Below are 23373 nucleotides of genomic sequence, written 5' to 3'. Positions count from 1 at the left end.
AAATATATTTTATTGATTTTTTACAGAGAGGAAGGGAGAGGGATAGAGAGTTAGAAACATCGATGAGAGAGAAATATCGATCAGCTGCCTCCTGCACATCTCCTACTGGGGATGTGCCCGCAACCCAGGTACATGCCCTTGACCGGAATCGAACCTGGGACCTTTCAGTCCGCAGGCCGACGCTCTATCCACTGAGCCAAACCGGTTTCGGCGAATATTACTATTTTAAGTAATATTAAAGTCATAACCTGTTAGAGGAACTTTAAAAATTATTTTCTGGTACTCACAGGTTATTGTATTAAATACTTCTAAAACAATTATGCTATAAATCGACCTTCACATGTACTATGCTGAGATTTAAAAAATATCTGTTTTTGGCATTAAAAATTTTTATAAAAATTACATAAACCCAGAAAAGATAACTGGGGCCATCAGAAATGCCACTGTGATGATAAAAGACAAGCCTGCTAGACCTGGGTCACCCACAGAAGCAACCTGCGGCCTGGGGAGCCACATTAGCTCAGCTCATGGTTCCTGGGTTGATACCCAGAGGAATTCAGATTGTACCTCTAAGTTGAATAATCACACTGACAGCAGGCCCACCTGCTTCCCTACGCTGGCAACCGCAAGAGAGGCTGAAGTGTAATCCAGGAACCAAATTTCTCTTCTGTTTCTCTCTCTTTCTCCCCCCAACCCCCTTCGCCCCGGCCAGAATTAGTTCCTACTGACAGTTCAAGCAAGAAAATGTGTTCTTGGTACTTGATATTTCGCTACGGGTTCTATTTCAGCGAAAAAATAAAAATAAATGCTCTTATAACAAACGGTCTTGTATCACCAACATATTACTATGCGGCACCAAACCCAAATCTTCCGGAAGCAGAAGGAAAGGTGAACTCGGTGTTTATCATCGCACAAGGGAGTGTTTCCGGGCAGAAACGACTCACCTCTGATATGAAGTACAGGGTCCCCCGGTGTCGGTACAGGCGGGCGGAGGGCTGCAGCTGAATGGCCTTCGTCAGATCGTTCACCGCTTCACTAATTCGTCCCAGAGGGGACAGAATCTACAAACCCAAAAAGGTGGTCAGGAGAGAAAACTCCCAGTGAGCAACCCTAAAACTGCTGATGTTTTCAGTGACACTTCAGCACACTCCACTCTCAGCATTACTCCCTCCGCGGACTTGAATCCTTGACCCCATGCACTGGGCAGTGGGGTTCAAGGTCAGCAGCTGAGAGGCCTCGCCTCTGTCCGCCCAGGGGAAGGCTAACGAGCGGGGACGGCAGCCACGGCCTTGGGGTTGTTCCACACTCTGGGTTAGCACCAATGTTGCTATTCTTGAAATGTGAACATTTTTCCCTTAACCTCTAGTTACTCTTTCAGACCCAAATGTGGGGTCAAAATCAATCTGAAAGAAAACTGGGAACCATTAAGACAGAGAAACGGTTGGGCCCAAAGAGAGCCTTCCATGACCTTTGGCTACGTCCTCAGAGGTAGTAAGTGTTGAATGACTATTTCTAAGGTTTCGGGTGTTCTGTAAGCCCTGGTGTGTTCATGCTTAGCTCTACAGTCATGATCCGAGACGCAGAGAGAGACACATCGGCAAGCCCGTCTGGAGAGCTCTTCTGACCCAGCAACCAGTGTGTCCAGGCCACAGGACGCCACAGGAGATAGTGCAGAAGGCAAAGGTACACCAAGAAGACGTGAGGAAACCCCAAATGGGTGTCCGTGTGCACGCCTCAAGCTCAAGCACTTTCTCCTCAGCAAACATTCTTGGGTTAGGATTGGTTTTCTCCTGATAATACAGGTCATTTTGATCAAGTTTTACTAACTGGCTTCCTATTCTGCAGAAGCTGCCAACCAGCAAAAGGGAGGATTCAGGTGGGCACATAGCCGGTGGCAGGAATGCCGGCTCAGGAAGAGGAAGGAACAAAGTGTAGGCCTGAGAATCCCAAAGGCAGAGTGGGCGGGGCTTCTGTTTGGAAGGAAAAACATCCCTACCTAGTTTATTGACCCCTCGGTACAGAACCATAATCAATAGGCAGAATAATCACCCGAGTAACTAAAAATGCTGCATTATGTTCATTGAATATAGACTATTTCAGAAAGTAAAACTGTTCTCCTAAGGTAATTTTTGACATATATGTAAGTGGTATGCTATAATTTAGCTTGAAAAAATCGCCATGTAGTGACATCATTGCCCAATAACCCTGGAAAAGGGCGATAGCTGAAAATTACTTTTCTAATTACCAATGTCATTTTGGGATACATAATTAGCTTTTTATTAGATATGCAACATTTTTAAACCTTCTAGATAACTCTTTTTTTTCCTAAGTAAACTTAGAAATTAAAGTCATGCTTTATCCATAACGTTTTCACCACCACGCACTCACCAAAGTAGAGAAAGAAAGAACCTCAGGATTACAATCCAACATGGACCAGAGATAATGAATCATAATATCATTGTTTGAGAAAGAATTTTCTTCTTAAAGCTAAATCCCCAATAAAACATAAAATTCCCTTTAAGAAACGGAACTCTAATTTAAGAGACTATAATGAACAAAATCATCACAAATAGTTGTAAATTACTAAAATATGGCCAGTGTGGGTCAGTGGTTGAGCATTAACCTATGAACCAGTCAGGGCACATGCCCAGGTTGTGCAGGAGGGAGTGCAGGAGGCAGCCCATCAATGATTCTCTCTCATCATTGATGTTTCTCTCTCTCCCTCTCCCTTCCTCTCTTAATAAAAACATATTTAAAAATATATAAAATGCTTAGTGCTTCCTTGCTAAGTTTTCTCTCCCCAAAGAGGAAAAAGAAGTAATTTTTTCCTTTAGTTCAACTACGACATCCCACCTGATCAGATGACTAAAGTGAAGTTTTATTCCAGTTAAATACATTAACATAATCCCTAAGCATTCCACATGGCTAAGTGTGCAGTAAAATAAACACAACAGGAAACGTGGATATTCACTATTATCGTATGAAAACAGTAAAACAAATACATTTCATTAAAAAGCATTTAAAGTGAGTGCCTTCGCACACATCCCTTTCTCTGCTCTGCACCCCGCCTCCGCCGTGTTCCCCAGGACGTGGGTCTGATGCATCTCAAATCTCCTCCCCGTGAGGGCGAGGCCTCTGCGAAGCCGGCACCAGCCCTCCCCTTGCCAACCTCGCGCAGAACTCGGGGGCCGAGGCCACCCCGTCCGGCTCCTGAGGAAGCACCCTCAGGTCAGCTCTCGCGATTACCTGGAGTCCCGCCTTATGTGACCTCCTGCTCCACTAGCGTCCTCCAAGGTCTGGTGACAGGCACCCTTACCTGAGCCGTGTCTCCACGTGGGCAGGTGTGTCTCATAGGAGTTACAGATAAACACGTGCACACACGCGCACACACACATGCTTCGAAAGGCTACACGTTTCATTTTGACCACACCGTCATATTACATTTTGCTAAGATATGTCACATATACAATAATATACTTTTCAGTGAACACTGACAGTAGTACTTGTCGTAAATACAAAATATTACGATTATATGTTAAATCAGGAGTATCATGTTTTAATACTCAATATTACTATTATATGCTAAATCAGGAGTATCATGGGCCCACAGTTTCCTAGTAACTTCAACCATGTTTGAAAGCATTAAGCACGTAGGAGGAAAACATAGCAGCAAAAGGGGGCTTTAAAATTGACAAGTGATGAAATAATAGAAAAAAAAATTGAGACTGAACTAATCTGGGAAGGGCAGAGGGAAAAGAAAGCCACACTCACTTCTGCTCGCTGCTCAAATACCTCTGGGCGGTCTGGTTCCAGGGCAATGACTCGGCTCAGTTCGAACAGAGCGAGCTCAGCGTTCTTAATGTCCTTGAAAAGGCATCAGCTCAGTATGAGATGCACTGTTACTCAAGACCGGGCGCAACAGATTTCTGCAATAATAACTTAGTAACGACAGAACTACTTATTTAGAAATAAATACCAACTTAGCATCTGTAAGTTAAACAAGTTAAAGTACCATTAGTCAACTCACTCAAGTCTACCTACCCATCAACAGCACGCTGGCCCTGGCTCCTATCACAGGTTCCACAGGTGGTGGAACAGTTTCTAAACTTCACCCAGTAAAACCCCGAATCAATACATTTCAAGGGATGAGCATGTGGACACCAGCAGGCAGAGGACACCGCTGACCAGCGGCATTGTGGGAACAGAAGGGGCCAAGTCCGTGTCAGTCAAACCCCTAAGCGTCCTACACAACAGGAAGTCCAGGTAAGTTCTCTCTAAAATCGGCACATTGCCCAGCCAGTGTGGCTCAGTGGTTGTGCGTCGACCTATGAACCAGGAGGTCATGGCTCAATTCCCGGTCAGGGCACATGCCCAGGTTGTAGGCTCGGTCCCCAGCGGGGGGTGGGGAGGGGGGCGAATGCAGGAGGCAGCCGATCAATGATTCTCTCTCATCATTGATGTTTCTATCTCTCCCTTCCTCTCTGAAATCAATGATATATATATATGTTAAAAAAAAAACATAACTAAGAAAGGAGCTCCAATTCCGAGTCCTACTGCGCTGCTGATGCCCAGGCCCTGCTTGCACCATGAGTGTGTCTTAGGAACCAGCTACGGTCTCCTGCTTCTCTTGGTCTACGTCCAGTTCACTACAAAATAAAGTGTAGGCTGGCTAAGACTGTCCCTTTAAGAGTAGACAATATGGCAAAATTGACCTCCGCAGACCTGGGTAGACATTCCCAGTTCACCACCTCCCGGCCACCTGGTCTTGAGTCAGTCCTCTCCTGCCACCTTCTCCCTGTGACCTGAGTGGCCCTCTGCACGTCCCACCAGAGCTCCACCAACAGGGAGCGCTCCATCCACCCTGGTCCGAGGCAGGTCGTGTCGGCACTACGCAAGCGCGACTATTCCATACTCACATGTAGGCCCTTCTTTCCATAGGCTATCCCTCGGCCATAAATGGCACTAACCAGATCAGGCTCCTCCTAGTCAGACCAAAACAGAAACACGTCAAAAACTAGAAACAAAACAAAACAAAACAAAACAAAGTCAGTTTCTGCTTAAAGCACGTTAACGCCCCAAGTGACAGCTCTGTGCTACCACACGTAGGTCAATACGCAGTCCCCAAGCAGGGAAACCTGTGTCCTTAAGCCCATGGGGATGAGGACACGCAGTAAGAGTTTTGCATTAAAAAACAAAACCAAACAAAAAACCTAAAATAATGAGAACCAACAATACTGAGCCCTGTGCTGGTCTCTTTCACGGGCATCTTATTTAGAATGTAGGTGACTCTCTCGACCACTCCATGGCTGGCAGCATCAGCAAGCAAGTCTTACAGAAAACAGGCTCAGGGAGTCGACAACTGGGTGATGCCCTTCCTGGGTTGCCTCCTGTCCTACAATCATGAAACCACCGGGAAAGGGCCGACCCTCGGAGCCAGCACGGTGAGGAACAGGGCACCAGTGGGCTCCACGGGCGGTTGGGGACACAGGGTCCTTTACACTCAGTGGTCAGACCGTTCTGCAACCTGCTCTCAGATGGGCCGAATGAAGCGCCACTCAGGCCCAGAGGCAGAGCGACTGCCCGGCCATCGAGCCCCCGCACAGCAGGGGCAGGAGCTGCCCCCCATGCTGAGGGAGATGCCTCCCGAGTCCATGCGGCCGCTGCCATTTTGACCTCATCTCTGAATCCGCCCCAGGCTTTAAGAAGGAAGAGGGCCCTAACCGGTTTGGCTCAGTGGATAGGGCGTCGGCCTGCGGACTCAAGGGTCCCAGGTTCGATTCCGGTCAAGGGCATGTACCTTGGTTGGGGGCACATACCCAGTAGGGAGTGTGCAGGAGGCGGCTGATCGATGTTTCTGACTCTCTCTAGCCCTCTTCCTTCCTGGCTGTAAAAAAATCAATAAAATATATTTTAAAAAAAAAAAAGAAGGAAGAGGGCTACGATCCTGGGTGGAACCCTCAACTCTGCTAAAGAATTTAATAGAATCGCACCAGACAGGCCACTTTAGAGCCTAACCTATGGCTCAGTTCCGACCTGAGGGGGTGCCGGCCAGCCCTGCAGAAAGGACACCTCACCTCGCTGTGAGCAAAGAGAAAGAATAAAGGAGAAGAGGCCATGCACTGGAAAAGGAAAAGGCTGCTTCAGACAATATGAGGTCCATCTACACCCAGTGGCTAACGGGTGGGGTGCTGGCTCCACCCGACCGGCCTCACGCCGTATGGGAAACTGGAAAACTGCAGGGAAACAATGACAGATTTCTAGCTTCTCTTGGAAAACTAAAAGATTCAACAAAGATAGCCCACGTGACGAAAAAATGACTAGAGCTAAGGACTGGCTGGCTGCCTCTTCAGATGAAGGTGTGGATTCGTCTGTCTCCCCAAGCCCACCCACGGCTCCGTCTCACATCAAGGCACTGCGCTCATGTCAGGCGCCTCCCTGCGCCCCGTGTGGTTCTGGGTTTGTGATCTGTCACTCAGAGGCAGCTGGCATCAAAGGCTGTCCATGCTACTCGCTAAAAGGAAAAAGAGGACAAGCTACAGAGAACCACAGAGGAGCGGCAGCTACTTCCTGTCAGTGGAGCTGACGTATGATTGTGCAGGTAACTGATTTTCCCTGGGGGTGGGATTACTAGAGATGCTCTCCTTCTACGTAACGCCCTGCTGTATTCCTTTCAATTGTTTAAAACAAACACGTGTGCATCGATAAACAGAAAAAACGTTAAGTACTATGTATTGTAGAAAATAATAGAAAATTATATTACGAATAAACATCTTATTTAAATAGTAAATAAAACGTTTAGTATCAGTGACAGAAAATTTAGGAAATAAAGAAAAGCACAAAAAAGAAAGGGCCCTCATCACCTGCCACCCAGAGGTGACACGGGAAACACTCAACCCCCCTCCTGGCTTACGGCAGAGCAAGCAGTCTGGCGGGGGAGGGGCAGCGGGGAAAGGAATCGTGGAGGCACGGAGGTCAGACAGCCTCCGGGGTCCCCTGAGCAGTCACCCCTGCCAGCGGGCCCCAGAGGGCACCGTCAGGGAACCTTGCCTGCCAGAGGGGCGGGCAGTGAGCCCGCAGAGCTGGTCCCCTGTGACCACATTCTCCAGTGAGAGGAAAACCCACTCAGCTCTGTAACGTCTCAAAATGCCACTCTCCAAGTCTTTCTCCTAAAACTGACGATCATCAGGTGAAGCAGAAAGAAGTGAATTTAAATAGATACTTATTCTCCTGGCAGGACGGTCATCCCCGTACACCCTGTGGCCAAGGCCAGCCACCCTGGGAGTCCCCCACCTCCCCGCCCCACACGGCGACGCAGGCAATTCTAGAAGTTTCACTCCTGAGTATCTCCTGTGTCTCCTTCCCGACCCATCGGCCCCCGACTGGCCACGGAAGCCTTCCCCCTCACCCAGGCCGCTGCAATGCCTCACCACCTTCCTACCTCTGCCCCCTGCAGGCCTGGTCTAAGAGCTACCTATCGAGCACTACAGTCTGACCATGCCACTCCCCTGGCTGGGAGTATTCTCTGGCTCCCAACACCTACAACAGCAACATTCATATTTCTACTCTAATGACTTAGAGAAATAACTTTAGTGAGAAATAACTTTACATTGCAACCCAGTACACACATGTATATGTACATAACATACATATATACACACATGTATACTGCATATATTCCATCTGCAGTGTGATCTGGTATTTTCTAGTCTAATAGAAAGTGCATTTTCTAAAAAGTGCTGCCTGGTGTGCCAGTTAATTTCAGGCCCTATGAAAGGGTGGCAACTGGTAACTTGAAAAAGAAAGAAATCACATCTAAATGCCTCTGCAGAAAATACCAATCACTTTCCTGCCTTCTGTTCAGCCCGCTCACATGCTCGCTCTGGAAGTCAGCACTACGGACAGCTCCCAGACACAAGGCTCCCCCAGCTCCCTGCATCTGCAAGCACCACCCACCCACCCACCCACCCACCCGGGTTTTCAGAGAACGAATATTTCTACCTCTTAATATTATTTACTTCATGCAAATGAAAAATCCTGGTATAATAAGGTAGTTACTTTATTGGGATGATGTCCACTTAGATGTCTCAAAAATAAAGGTCTAGTTCAATTCACTATCCTCATCGTATTATTTACATAGTGACTTTAAATTTTAAAAAGATTTATTCTTCCACCACAAGGCTGGCTTTTTAAATTAAAACTCAAAAGTCATTGATGGAAGACAGACAAATCCAAAAAAGTCACCACAGAGCAATGTATGGAGGACTACGTTTGGGCTAAGCTGTAGACACACACACTATTTACATAAAGGATGTTTATTAAAGATCATACCAGAGTCACTTCCACCAGAATCAGATCATAAGCGGATGAGCTCGAGGTCACACAATCAATCGAAAAAGCCAACTAACTGCCTCATAAAATGATCCTAACGCGGCGAGGGGAAGGCACGGGTGCACGCTGGGAGAGACGCAGCACCACTGTTCTGAGGACTGAATACGGAAGGGTGTTGTTGGGATAAAAATCAATTTCACTGCCGCAAGCAACAGTACCACTGCCTTGGCCAATGATTGAAAAAGAAGAGCAGTCAGGTTTAAAGAGTGATCATACTCCTAAAATATTATTTAAAAAGACTGCTTTATAAAACTCTGAGTCATGGTGAGAAATGAAGCAGTAACTGTTCTTTGCACCTCTGCTACCACCGACTTGTACAGTTTCTTGACGAGACTGGCTATCAAGAATTTGAAGAACTCAACAAAAAACTCTCACTTTCAAACATAAAGCTTAATATGGAAAAGTTGTATCCAGAAAAGCAGGAAAGAGTTTCTTAATAAAATAGTAAAAAGAACTTCAGCATTTGATATCAAGTCCTTGTATTTTGTGTTTGTTATAGTCATATAATCTAAAGACACGGGACAAACGTCACCATGCTCTATCTGAAATTTAAGTTGGCCTCAGGTTACTCCAGTGTGCCTTGCAAATATGATTTTCCACACACGTCAAGATGTGGAAAACCTAAGAGGCACCAAAACGAGGGATAAGAAGAGAGAAATCACCCAGTCAGTGTGGCTCAGTGGTTGAGCATCCAACTATGAACCAGGAGGTCACGGTTCGATTCCCGGTCAGGACACATGCCCGGGGTTGCGGGCTCGATCCCCAGTGCGGGGCGTGCAGGAGGCAGCTGATCCATGATTCTCTCTTATCATTGATGTTTCTATCTCTCTCTCCCTCTCCCTTCCTCTCTGAAATCAATAAAAATATATTATTTTAAAAAAGAAGAAGAAGAAGAGAGAAAAGCAGCAGCAGCAGCAGCAGCAGCAGCGCCCAAGTGACTCCCCCTCCATAGAAAAATGTCACCAATGGCTGCCCAGCTCTTTCTTCTGTTGGGGACAGTATCTGAACGTAGCGCTGCCCCTTAATCCCACTCCTGCCCCATCAGTTGCCTGAATCACCAGAAAACCAGTCCAACCTTATCACCCACACATTCACAAAGAAAAACTTCCCAGACTGCCCGGCCGGAGTGGCTCAGTGGTTGGGTGTCGACTTATGAACCAGGAGGTCAGGGTTCGATTCCCGGTCAGGGCACATGCTCAGGTTGCAGGCCCAATGTGGGGAGTGCAGGAGGCAGCTGATCAATAATTCTCCCTCATCATTGATGCTTCTATCTCTCTCTCTCTCCCCCTTTCTCTCTGAAATCAATAAAAATGTTAAAAAAAAAAAAAGACTTCCCAGACCAAAGCAATCCATTATCTCAGAGACTGATGAAAATGCTCTATTACATTTCAATATATTAATATCTTTTCTCAGCACAAAGAGAGATTTACTTTCTGAACACAATTAGAAGAGAAACGGTTTGCAGCAATAAATGGACAATACAAAGACATGTCATAGGGCCATTAAAGTAAGATTGTAGAGAAATACTGAAAAACATTTACTTATAAAACTAAATGAAAACGTAATACAAACAGTACATATAATCAGATTACAAAACACAAATACCTATTTTGAAAAGATCATCAATAAAAAACTTTAATGGTAGAGTGGCAAAACTGGAATTTTTCTTTAAAATTTTTTTCTTTAACATTGCTATATTTCCTTCAACTACAATGGTAATAATATTTTCAAAGAGTTGAATAAATTGATAATATATCTGCGAGCTCATACTGTTTTCTGCTGTTGATCACCATAGGTTAATTGACATTTGTGCCTATAAATGTATCAAAACCTCCCTTTCAATCCAGGCCCAAGTGTTCGCTGTGTACAAGGGCCAGCTTACCTTTTTAAATATTGCAATGTTAAACAGAAAGGTGCTTTAAAAACTATTTACACTCTATCCTTTGTACTGTAAACTCTACTGAAGAATATTATTCCATATGTCCACCCAAACACACAGCTCCTTGGGGACTTTAAAGTAATAACTAAAAAATATACCATCAATTTTTTTGAGAGCAAAGATAGGGTTATCAACATAACTAAACCCATGTTTAAAAAAGAGAAAACACATGCACAGCAAAAAATTTCAAAATTATTTTCTTAAAATTAAGTCTACGTGCGGGATTGTAAACTAGCGATTGGCCCTTACTGTATCAGCACAGAGAAATATGCCGGAATGGTGCTGTGAGCAGTTAAAATTTACTGAGCATTTACTGAGTGCCAAGTACTGGATCCGAAGTACTTTGTAGGATATTGCATTTAGGACTAACTAATATTTTTGGAGGTAGTTATATCCCCATAATCTAGGAGGATAAGTAACTTGCTAGTGAGCAGCTAAGTGGATTGGGACCTGAGTATCTAACTCTAAAGTCCACGTGTTCTTCACTGTACTCTATGTCAGCCATCAGTAATGGTGACGCAGCTACAGAAATACGGTTACATGATGACGGGACATATGAGGCCAACCACGTTAGGCTCCATGAAGGGTCCCTTTGCAACTATGTATTAAGCATTTTGCCTTAACCAGATTTTAGCGTTGTTATCCATCATCCAAGGCCCCATAATCCCACGGAGGAGTCTCATAATTAAAAGTGAGAAACAAATCCACGAGTGGGACTTAACCACTGAGAGCAATTCCTGCATAGAAAGCAAACATCTGGATTCCAAGAAGCACCAGTGCCCACACCCGTGGGAGATGCCACGGTAGGGAGGAAAGTGAACTGAGCTAATGACTGTCTTTTTAAACCTGCATTTGAAGCCCACCTGCCACCCGAGGGCGGGCCTCGCTTTCCTCATTTACAGCAACGCTGCGGATGGAACGAGACCCAGGACGAGGCCTGCACCCAGGAAGTGCTCCCAGTCAGGGCTGATTTCCTGGGCTTTTGTACATAACCCTAAAATAGATGGTTTATTGCAACACTTCAACGATGCGTAAGTCCATATTTTTGTCATGACTATGAACTTGAAATTACATAATTAAGAAGAAAAATTACCTGAAGCATTGTTGAGAAATGTCTTATTGCTTCATCATAGAGACCACTGCCAATCAACACATAAGCAATAGCTGTGAAAAGAAATACAAAAACATTAAAGGACAGAAGGAAAGTTCTTTACTGAATCTTAAAAGGCAGCTCCAAGGACTAGAAGCAGTTAAAGAAATCCTAGACGTTAATAAGATGTAATCGAATTCCTCTACCACTCTGCACTTGCTAATCAGTCTCCTAGTTTTATCTGGATTTAAATTATTAAAGCCATCTATAAAACATCTGCCTACAAGAAGTAATTATCTTTTTCCAAGTCCATCACTCACTTTCAAATACCAAATAACCTTTATGAGCCTTCCTATCTATATCTCAAAAGAACTAGTAATGAGCCTGAATAATATCCACATAACATGTGATTTTACTGTGAAAGTCATGAGAAATACCCAAAGAACATCACAAATTTTGATTCCTGGGGGTGCTAAATTTACTACCAATTACCTAATGAGAACAAAAACAGAGGCTCAAATTAACCTATATTAACATAATACTTAACTGTAAATAATTCACATGATTGCAATGAAATGATAGTCTTTTTTCTACCACTCCTATTCAAAATATAGTCAAAACACTACTCAAGATTTACACTAGTGAAGAATGCATAGTTTTAATCAAATTGTTTAGGTAAATTTTAATATTATATATTATATTTCCATCTATAATACTTGCCCAAACTCTGCACATCCCCAAATACACCTGAAAAAAATATTCCTCATTCAATATAATACTATATTTCTTTGCAAAAAAAAAAAAGCTGTACTGCAACTCTAATTCTAAGATGTCATAGGTGTTTAAGAAGATGGGCAACTAAAACTTTTACTATCAGTAGAGCTTAAATTTCCTGACAGTTAAAAAGTAGTAAAACGCTTAAATGCAGAAAGAGATTTAAATCATCTTTATAACTAACTTGAGAAAAGCAAAGTTCCAAAACATTGAGCATCATAATAATACAAGAGCTTTGGAGGGCATTCTCCAAAACAAAAACAAAAAACAAAGGACTGTTTTTATACTAACGTCTTTGAAAAGACACATTAAGGTCAAACTTGTATCCAGCAGAACAGTGGATGCTATTCAGATAGTCCTATCGGGTAACAAGATAACCAAAGACGTCTTTGGTGAGGGCCAGTCATATCAGAGGGAAAAGCAACAAACAGTAATAACAGTGACATGTACTGTCTTCTTAACACGTGCAAGGCCCAGTCCTGAGCACTGACACACGCTAATGTATTGACTCCTTAACTGCAATGAGGCGGGTATGACTATCATCCCTACTTGCAGACAAGCGTAAAGTCGTTAAACAAACTGTCCAAAGACAACGTTCAGTGAATGAGACGCAGGAACCAGGCTGCCCAGCTCGGCTCCGGGACCCCCTGCAAACCAACACCTTCCTGGGAAATACACCAAGCTGCAGCGGAGCTGCTGGGCACTGGCCTGGAATACAAGAATGGTTTCAATTCCTCGATGAGGACTTCGGAAAAGACCAAATCTGGGCCTTAAAGGGTCATTCCTTGTCAAAGGCTGCTCCAAAAATAGCACCAAAAAATGATTAATACTTTCAAAGTAAGTGACTCTCAATCATCGGCACCCCCAGAGGAAAGGAGGCAAGACAAGAAGTGCTCAGTCCTCACATACAATGTGCATGGCCGCAGAAAGCATTTGATGGTCATGTGTAAACTAGAGGCCCGGTGCACGAAATTCATGCAAGGGGCTTGGCCCTTGCAGCCCCAGCTGCCTTGTGGCCCTGCCCACTGGTCGTTCTGGAAGGTCATTCCAGAAGGTCATTCTGGGAGGTTATTCCACCGTCTGGTCTAATTAGCATAGTAGCTCTTTATTATATAGGATTAGGTAGGAAATTGTTGTATAGGTGCCCAGAGCAGTCACATGCTCCTGTGAGGTCTGCCCCACTGCCCGGTTCAGTCCTGTATCTCTCGAACTATTTCCACTCCTTCAAGGGTGAGCTGACCAGGCAATGAGAAGACACACCCAAAAGCCTACCACACACGGGCCAGCCCGCCTGTTTTAAACACGCCCTGGACAAGCCAACTGCGCGACCCACTTGCCAAACTGAATAACCTCAACTTCCTCCACCCACGTTCTCAGCCCGTGGTGATGACTGTCCCCACGAGCGAGTGAACCCACACCTACCCTTTTTATTACACAGAAGGCGGGAGTAGGCGTGGTTCCCTTCTGCTTTCACTTCTACACTGTTCATACTTGATGACTACACACAACCTTTTAATGAGTAACAGTTCCTAGGAACTCATTCCCTTAATTATTAATTTCCGTGGAAGCACGGGCTGGAACAGTCCTTCCCGATCATTCCGTCCAAGCTCTTTCTTTTATGCCACGACGCATGGACTCGCACAAGACCAGACCACTCGCAGCAGCAGAGCCCGTCTCTGTCGGTCTCCGTGCTCTCTCTACCTCTCCATCCTGCCTACCGGCTCTGCGCGTAATCACAGATTCGAGGGGAAAACCACAGCAGCACCCCCGACGGAAGTCTCACCTAACTCCTCGTTTGTGCTGTCGTTGTCAGTAGCAAACGGAAATCTCTTCTGTTCTGCGATAGACTTGGCCTGGCTCTGAAATAAAAAAACAGACAGACACACACGTTAGCTTATCAGAGATGAAAACATAATAAAAACCTACCGTTGGAAAAGTAAAGCTACACTGAATTTATAGGAGAAGCAATAAATTGTCCCTCTGTCACATCGATTGTGTACATCAAGGGCACTATCTGGGTGTAACTCATGTGCTTCCTCCCCCGATTGCTGGTGGTTCCATGTCCAACAGCCAGACCTTTCCCCTCCGAAGGGATTCATCTCGCTGGCGGCCTCAACGCTCCCTCTGCGTCTCCAGGGACCATTTAATGACCTCAGCTGTGTTGCAAACACCACATTCTAGTGACCAGTTCTTCAGTGGGTCTTGATAACAGGACATTGCTTTTAAACCCTGACACAGTTTAGAAATAAGAGCTACACGTTGTACGGAGATGGCACCGTAGAAGGACCAACAAAATCTGACCAAGAAACAAGACAATCCGTTGAATAAAGCATAGCCAAGTGATGAACATGACCCTCCCCGTAAGGCAGGAGAATGGCCCACGCGGAATCCACGCGGACACGCGCACATCTGGCAGGACTCAAAACAAAAGTGGGGCCGGGGGAAAACAGATGATATAAGTGAGCTTGTAAGTGGGATGATTTCATAAGCAGCATCGGTCCAGCCCACAGAATGAGGACTCCACCGAGTGTGGGAGACAAATCGTGTCTGATAAAGAGCTGCTACTTCCCCAGGAATGGCTGTCGACGCTAAACTGTGACACACTAAGCCTACAGGGTTCACATTAACATGACAGCTTCCTACCGGATTCACCTAAGACATGATTAAACCTGGTACACACACCCACAGACAGGAAAAGCTAAGACGACCTGTGGCTTTTGGCAAAACTCTAGGATTGGAACCTGGAGACATCCCCATTATTTCAATTCTTTTTTTTTTTTTAACCCCATATTCCATAGATTCCAGCCAAATAATTTCACGTGGGAGACTCTTCTAATGTACATGCTGCTTAGCCAATGACTGGGATTCATCCCCGCGATGAGCTTCCTGCTCAAACAGAGTAACGAGGTATGTCCACGGGCACCCGAGACCCTCCAAATCCAAGGGGATGTTCAGATACAGGGCGGTATTTGGTTTGCCCAGAAAACAGATCAAGAATGAGCGACCTCTGGTTAAGACACGAGTAAAAAGACACAGGTCAGAGGGCACCGCAGCTCAGAAGTCAATTCTCGAATTCGACCAGGAGGGGACGTTCTACACTTTATTTCCTCCAGCAGAACCTTGATGACGAGAGAGCAGCTCAGCCAGCTCTCTCCTTGAGCTGGGAGCTCCCGCCCCTGGCGACCACGGCAGGCTTCGTGAGGAAACAGCACATTTAACAACACGGGACAGAAGCACAGCACGGTGCGCACATCCGGGGCTGACCGGGCGCGAGCCCCTCCTCTTTGTCAGATGACTGAGGACAACACACAGATGCAAAAGATTTTCCTGCTTAATAAATTGCTTCGAGCCGAGAAAAGGAGGCTATAAATAATTCTCTGAATACTGAAGAAGCCTTATTAATTTCATCTGGCATTCGGTGCGAGGCTGCCATTTGTCAAGCTTTGTGCAAAAAGGATGTGGGGGAGAGCAGAAATGAAGTCCCATGAAGAGAAGAAATCACTTGCCGAGCAACATCAAGAGTAGACTGAAGAGCATTCCTGACTTAAAACTGTTTATTACATTAAAATAAAGTCTGTAACAGAAGTGGACAGGGGTAGAGTAGGGACAAATTCATTTCTTTTTTTTTTTTTAATAAAATTTTATTGATTTCAGAGAGGAAGGGAGAGGGATAGAGAGATAGAAACATCCATGATGAGAGAAAATCATTGATCGGCTGCTTCCTGCACACCCCCTACTGGGGATCGAGCCCAAAACCCAGGCATGTGCCCTGACCTGGAATCGAACTGTGACTTCCTGGTTCATAGGTCGATGCTCAACCACTGAGCCACACTGGCTGGGCACAAATTTCCTCTTCTTATAAGGACACAACTCATAGGGCCATCTCAAACTGGAAAGCCAGCTAGTAGAAAGCATCTGAATCACTATCAACCAGAAGTTTCGTCATTCTCTAAGCACCTAATCGTCTGTCCAAGATGGGGCTTATCCAATCTCTGGTCACCGTCGGCCTCCATGGCCCACTCACTACCTTGAGATAGCCCAGTCTGGTCTTGGACAAATCTAAATCAAGCGTCCAGGTATCAGTTTGGCTGCTAGGCACCAAGTGAGGCCAAATCAGTTCATCGTCCTCTGGTTTGCAACTCCTTCCTATTGTCAGTAGTTCTCACAGGAAAAGGCAAAGATCTGTTTGGGAAAGAAAGCGTGTCCTAAAGTGGAACTTTCGACAAGAGGAAAAAGCAGTATCCAAGTGGATGTTGAAGGGAAAGGCCTGGAGAAAAAAGATGGGAACCTTGGGCACCGGAAGAGGAACTCGGCTTCATGGAACTAAGTGTGAACAGCAAGCAGAGCCCCCACACCTTGAGGCAGAGGGGCCGAGGAGCACATGCTAACGTGGACAGACAGACGGACACAGACGGACGGTGCCAGTGCCGTGCGCTCACCCGAGTGGAGAGCTCTCCTGCGCACTTAGCTGGGCTGATAAAAAATACAGATACAGCTCAGAGGGAAGGCGGGGGAGAGATAATCAACCAAAGACCTTGTATGCACATATGCATAACCCATATGTGACACAGAGACAGGTGGTGAAGGCCTGGGGCTGGAGGAGGTCACTGGGGAAAAAGGGAGATATACATAATACTTTCAACAATAAGGATTTAAAAAAAAAGAAACAAAAATTAAAAGTACAGACATATAAGATCCCCACACAGCCGAAGGCTGGGAAAATGAAATTAGATTCTACTTTCAAACACACGAGGCTCCTAGAAATAAGGTTCCTGATGCCCTTTCATTCCTGAGGACTTCACAGTGACATGACCTAGGTCCCAAGTGACCGGCCATCCAATTCCTAAGTCATAATAACTCAACATGACCCAATACAGATGCACGATCTTCATTTTATGCCCACAGGCCCACTGGGCTCAACTCCTGGTCGATAAGCAGGGACCTGCACCTTCGGGCATGAGCATCACACACAGAGGGCGTGAGCGGAGGATGCGTACCAGGATCTTCTCCGTGTTGAGGGAGAGCAGAGAGTCGCAGGGCAGCGATCCCCGGGGCTCGCAGTCCGAGTCGTGGAAGTTCAGGAAGGAGGACTCTGAAAAGCAAGCAAGCATGTCTTGTTACTCTCCGCGCCTTAAATGCAGGGCTCTTAGGGGCTCAGCTGGGAACTGGAATGTTAAGGATCCTCAAAACCAAAGTAAGGACAGGTGTCTAGTCCACTTGACAGCTGTGTGCATGCGTTAGAGTGTCCAGTACCGTGCAAACCCCTTCGTGGCTGTCCTCACGGCCATCCTGTAAAGGACCAAAGCCAGCTAGACTTCCCAGACGCCGAGACGCGGTTCTGGCACGTTAGAACTTATCCAAGGCCAACAGGGCAAACCAGTACTAGTCCAACGCTAGTCCGACCGCAAACATGGAATCAGTTTAGTCGCTAAGGCCCTTTCACTGCCCTCTCCCACCTGCAGCATTTACCACAGATTAAAAAAAAAAATCACAAAAAGGAGAACAAAGCCAGGCCGGGGGACCTAACGTTCCAAGCTATGCATGAAGGGTCTAATCTCACAACACACAAATAACTCCTAAAATTCAACAAGCAAAGGGCAACCCAACTTAAAAGAAAAAAAATGGGCAAAGGTCTTGAATAGGCAAATTTCCAAAGAATATGTAGAAATGGACACTGCATTCATGAAAGGATGCTCTACGTCATCATTCATCAGGGAATGCAAACCAAATCACGAGGGACCACTTCACACCCGCTAGGATGGCCATCGGTTTTTTTTTTTGAAATGGACAATCTCAAGTGTTGGCAAGGATCAGAGAAACTAGAACCCTTGTGCATGGCTGATGGGGATGGGAACCGTGTGGCCGCTGTGGGAAACGGCTTGGTGGTTCCGCAAAAAGTTAAACGCAGGATGTGCACATGATCCCATCATTCAACTCCTCGGTATACGCCCCAAAGAACTGAAAACAGGAACTCAGACAAGAACAGTATTAAGCCTTGGAAAGGAATGAAGTACCGCTACCATATTACAACATGGGAGAACCTCCATGGCCCCACTCTGGCCAAGCAGTGGAGGCGGGACTTCCTGGAGCCTGTGCCACGAACCAATGAAGGGAGAGGGAAGTTAAGAATTTCACAGGTGAAGGGGAGGTGGGGGGGGTCCAGGCAGAGATAAGCACCCCATACATCTGCTGTCTTCTTCACTGGCTGGAGCTGAGTATTTTCTGTGCCCACATTATTGAACTCTCAACAGCTCTAGTAACATCTCCATTCACTCAGTGACTAACTATCGTCGACATGTAATTACATCAAGGTCTTTTTAATATTCATACTCATTTACTCAGGTGAGGGTTTAAAAAAAAAGAGAGAGAGAAATGAAGTTATGCATTGACCAGGCGGCTCAGTTGGTTGAGTTTCATCCTGTGCACTGAAGGGTCACCAGTTCAATTCCTCATCAGGGCACATGCCCATGTTGTGGGGTTGTCAATCCCCAGTCAGGGTGCATACAGGCGGCAACTGATTGATGTTTTTCTGTCACATCGATGTTTCTCTCCCTAGCCATCCTCTCTCTCTAAAAATCAATTTAAAAAAAAAGCATATCCTTGGGTGAGGATTTTTAAAAGAAGGAAGCTAGAAAGGAATAAGGTTGAGTCAGGCACATATTGAAGTATTTCCTTAGCTAACATTTTAAAATATCCCTTGGTCATGTGGGAGCTAGTTCTTAACTACCTAGACCAGGAATACAAATTCCTATAGAAAATCTGCCTTTTCAAAATAAGATAGATTTACAAAAATTGTCTCACCTCTTTCTCTCCATCATTGCTTGCTTTTTCTATTTTTCTCTCCAATTCCCATCCCCTAACTCTCCCAGGTTCTTATTGCCAACAATGGCATTGCAGCAGTGAAATGCATGCGGTCTATCCGTCGGTGGTCCTACGAGATGTTTCGAAATGAACGTGCAATCCGATTTGTTGTCATGGTCACACCTGAAGACCTTAAAGCCAATGCAGGTGAGTTATTTGCATTAAGAAAGCATCACTCTAGAGCAGCCGTGGGCAAGGATCCGGCCCTTTTGAAATGAATAAAACTAAAAAAAAAAAGACCGTACCCTTTTTTGTAATGATGTTTACTTTGAATTTATATTAGTTCACACAAACACTCCATCCATGCTTTTGTTCCAGCCCTCCGGTCCAGTTTAAGAACCCATTGTGGCCCTCGAGTCAAAAAGTTTGCCCACCCCTGGTTTAGATGGAGGGCCTGTAGCGGCCGGGAGAGAGTCATTACTAGAAAGAGTGACAGACTGGGAGCCGAGTGTCCTCAACTGGGAGAGAAACTGACAAGACCTGCTGGTCCAAAGTCCCGTCCGCGTCCCTGGGTCTCTGCACGGAACGGCCAACGTTTACCACACATTTGATCTTCCCGTCTCCCTGTGGCCAGCTCTCTTTACCTCTGAAGTCCTGGCCCCCGGCCCCTTTCTTCTCAGCTCAGGGTGGCAGCTAAGCCTCCATTGCCCGACTGACCGCCTGTGGGCTTCAGTCCTTGCGGAGCCCCCCTTACAGACAAAATTACATTTTTGTTTTTCTCCTGTTGATCTGTTTCATGTCGATTTCAGAAGAACCTGGAAGGGTAGAGGAGACATGTTCCTCCCCAACAGAGCTGACTGGGGCAGGTTCGAGAGAGCCCTGGACACGGGGAGGCAGAGCAGTGAACATCTCCTTTGAGGAATTTTGCAGAGATGAGGCCGTGGCTGGAAAGACCCTGGTCCTGTCACTGCTGCTTGCTTTTTTCAAGATGGGGGCTGCTACAGCCAGGCGCGTGCTGATGGAAGACAAGGGGACGTGATATCCCAGGCGCAAGGAGAGAGCACTGAAGGCCAAAGCTGCAGGCAGGCCCGGCCAGTGTGGCTCAGTGGTTGAGTGTCGACCTATGAACCCAGAGGTCACGGTTTGATTCCTTCTCAGGGCACGCGCCCAGGTTGTGGGCACGATCCCCAGTAGGAGGCATGCAGAAGGCAACTGATCGAAGAGTCTCTCTCATCATTGATGTTTCTATCTCTCTCTTCCTTTTTTCCTTCCTCTCTGAAATAAAAATGTATTTTTAAAAATCTGAAGATACTTGTCACAAAATTATATATGTCAACAAACACACAAAATCAGGATCAAGGAGAAAAAAAAAAAAGGATTGAGCAAATATACTAATAGTAAGGGTTACTGCAGTTGCCAAAATGTGGTTAACTTCCTCATAGCCAGAACAAGAAAGGAAATAGCTCTCATTATAAAAGCTCCCGTCCACTGATTCCTTATCACCTCCAAGGCACTGCAGACTGAAGTGCTGTGGGCGATCAGACCGATTTCATTTATTTAAACGACTGGTCCCTGAGTTAAGGAAGTTACCATCTGTACTGGCCACCTCTTTTTTTATTCTTTTTTAAATATATTTTATTGATGATTTCAGAGAGGGAGAGAGAGATAGAAACATCAATGATGAGAGCGAATCATTGATTGACTGCCTCCCCTCCCACTGGGGATCGAGCCCGCAACCCGGGCATGTGTCCTTGACCGGAATTGAACCTGGGGCCCTCCAGTCCGCAGGCCCACGCTCTATCCACCGAGCCAAACCAGCTAGGGCTGCACTAGCCATCTTTGTCTTATGGACTTGGTCAGGATCAGAGCTGAATGCTAGCTGGCGAGGGCAGGTCTGTCTGATGCTGAAGACGGGAGTCGTTCTAGACCCTGATGTGGATCCTATGGGGGTTCTGGATACAGAACATGAGCCCCTCGGGCCGTGACAGAGTTCACTGTAAATCCGGAATTGGTTCCCACACCTTTTCTTCTTAGGACAGAGAGCGGCTGTCGATGGTTTCAAAGGGCCCAGCATCCATCCACCTGCTTGTCCAGGAGAAGGAGGGAGAAATGAGACATCCCAGCGTCTCCACCACATGGTCACATACTGCAGCCAGGGAAGCCACGGAACCAGCGGGAGCCCCCGTAGCACCAACAGGGGATTCTGGGAACTATCTGACGTCATCAGTGGCAAAGGCCCTTTAGCACCTGTCAGCAGCTGCTGGGACTCGAGCTGCTCATCTGCAACAGCAAGTTTAAAATTCCAAGCTAAGAAAAGAAGTACTGTCTGGGGGAGAGACGAAGAAAAGTGAAACATTGAAATAAGTTCTGCTCCAAGCCTCCCGGGGCAGTGTGCCTCCTCCCAAGCAGAGAACCTTAGACAATGGTGCCTACTCGTGAGGGAATGGAGGGATGGCCAGGATGATTCCTCTACATGCCAGTTTAGGAAAACTCACATCTGCCCGGCCAGCGTGGCTCAGTAGTTGAGCGTTGACCTATGGACCAGGAGGGCACGGTTCAACTCCCAGTCAGGGCACATGCCCGGGTTGTGGGCTCAATCCCCAGTGTGCGGCTTGCAGGAGGCAGCTGGTCCATGATTCTCTCTCATCATGGATGTTTCTCTCTCTCTCTCTCCCCCTGTCTTTTCCTTTCTGAAATCAATAAAAAATATATTAAAAAAAGAAAACCCACATCTATCTTTATTGGGGGGGAGGTGCATACCGGCATAAGCCTGATGCTACAGGATAAAATGCGCCACCTGGATCAATAATATCCATTCATTTCATAATATCAATTGATTGCATAATATAAATCCATTTGTAGCTTCCATTGCCTAGCATCTGGGTCTCCTCTAGCCAGTGAGCATCACCCAGCTATACTATAGGCGGGAAGGGGAATGAGGATTTACATGATATATACTGTTTGCTAGTAAATACTACAGACGTGTGTTGCTACCTACAAACACTTATCCGGGGTCTCACCACCTGGGCTCCTCCTCTGGCAGCTGTGGGGCCGCAGGAAGGGGGTGATCTCACTGTGCCTGGGTTTCCTATGAGACAGGAACTACCATTCAGTGCGGCGGTCACCGGTGTTCCCATCGACTAAGAGAAGAGGCTGACCCACCCGAGCTCTGACAACACACGGGCATACCGCAAGCGCTCAGATAGGTTAGCGGTTTCTCACTTCCCTCATTTCCCTCGCCACACCCTTGCGAAGAAGAAGAAGAAGAAGAAGAAGAAGAAGAAGAAGAGAAAACCCTGTAATCAGGTAACAGTGTCTTCCCCTTAGAGGGGAGACAATTTTGCAAAGACAAGGCCATTCGCTTGTTCGGATTCCCAGAGAGCGACAAAGTATAAAACCCATTCCTTTTTCCCCCACTCGGCCAGGCTGGCCCTGCTATGCGCTGCTGTTTACTAGCCAAAGTCTGTGGCTTCACAATAAGCAAGTCACATACCCCTGACTTCCTCCAGGAAGTCAGGCTGTGCTAAAGGGAAACCGGTGTGTGCTAATCTTGACATCTCATCTCAACCAAAAAGAAAAAAGAAAAATACTATTGTCTTCCAGGTACAGAATGCCCAAGAACAGCGCTCTCAGGCCGTAAAAGCCACGGGAGGGAGGTGGACACAGACCTTTGAAAAGTGAGCCTTAAGGCGACTCACTGCAGGGAATGGGGCAGGGAAGGGAGGGAGGCGGCTGCAAGGTGAAAGCATCCGCTACAGAACTTGGACACAAAACCTGCACAAAACCTGCACTCGGACTACATCCTGCCCCGGCGGCATCTCTCGGGGCCCATTCCCCGGAGGCCCACGGGAGGGAGGTGGACACAGACCTTTGAAAAGTGAGCCTTAAGGCGACTCACTGCAGGGAATGGGGCAGGGAAGGGAGGGAGGCGGCTGCAAGGTGAAAGCATCCGCTACAGAACTTGGACACAAAACCTGCACAAAACCTGCACTCGGACTACATCCTGCCCCGGCGGCATCTCTCGGGGCCCATTCCCCGGAGGCCAAGCGCGCCCCGGCGCAATGAATGGGCTGCCCCGGCTCCCCGGGTCCCCGGTGCGCGCGCAGCTCCAGCTCCGACTCTCACGCCGACTCGGGGCCCGCGGGGCCCTTTTCACCTTCGGGGCGACACCTGACAGATCACAGGTCAACCCGCAACAACCGGAAGCCAGATGCCGACAAGCAGATAAGACGGGCTCGCTGTGCGGTTCCCCTCTTTCCTTCCAGGGATCGGATGGCAGAGGCTGTTTAATACGAGCAACAGCCCGGGGAGTCGGGACACCCGATTTCCAGGCCTAACGCGGCCCAGGCATCCCTGGTCCCGGAACCGGCCTCGTCCCCCT

The 23373-nt window shown here is 46.6% G+C and overlaps 1 protein-coding gene across 7 annotated transcripts in view; it reads right to left on the bottom strand.

Moving 5' to 3' along the window:
* TTC13 (tetratricopeptide repeat domain 13) overlaps window positions 1-17393 on the bottom strand; it is a 41270-nt gene extending 23877 nt beyond the window's left edge. For 3 of the 7 annotated variants that reach the window (XM_005856365.2, XM_014535849.1, XM_014535852.1), the window contains exons 1-6: window positions 17189-17379; window positions 13975-14050; window positions 11421-11491; window positions 4917-4982; window positions 3772-3864; window positions 945-1061 (exon numbers count right to left, since the gene is read on the bottom strand). In XM_005856365.2, the coding sequence (XP_005856427.1) occupies window positions 945-1061; window positions 3772-3864; window positions 4917-4982; window positions 11421-11491; window positions 13975-14050; window positions 17189-17302 (537 nt within the window). In that variant the 5' untranslated portion in view covers window positions 17303-17379. Of the gene's footprint in view, window positions 1-944; window positions 1062-3771; window positions 3865-4916; window positions 4983-11420; window positions 11492-13974; window positions 14051-17188 lie in introns of all 7 variants that reach the window. The other 4 variants (XM_005856366.2, XM_005856367.2, XM_005856364.2 and 1 more) reach the window with 4 other exon arrangements.
* Between the last annotated feature and the right edge of the window lie 5980 nt (window positions 17394-23373).

The sequence above is a fragment of the Myotis brandtii genome, unplaced genomic scaffold, assembly GCF_000412655.1.
Source record: "Myotis brandtii unplaced genomic scaffold, ASM41265v1 scaffold1026, whole genome shotgun sequence".
NCBI classification, from domain to species: Eukaryota; Metazoa; Chordata; class Mammalia; order Chiroptera; family Vespertilionidae; genus Myotis; species Myotis brandtii.
The sequence above is the reverse complement of the archived record's forward strand: the minus strand, read 5'-3'. Positions and strand labels throughout refer to the sequence as shown.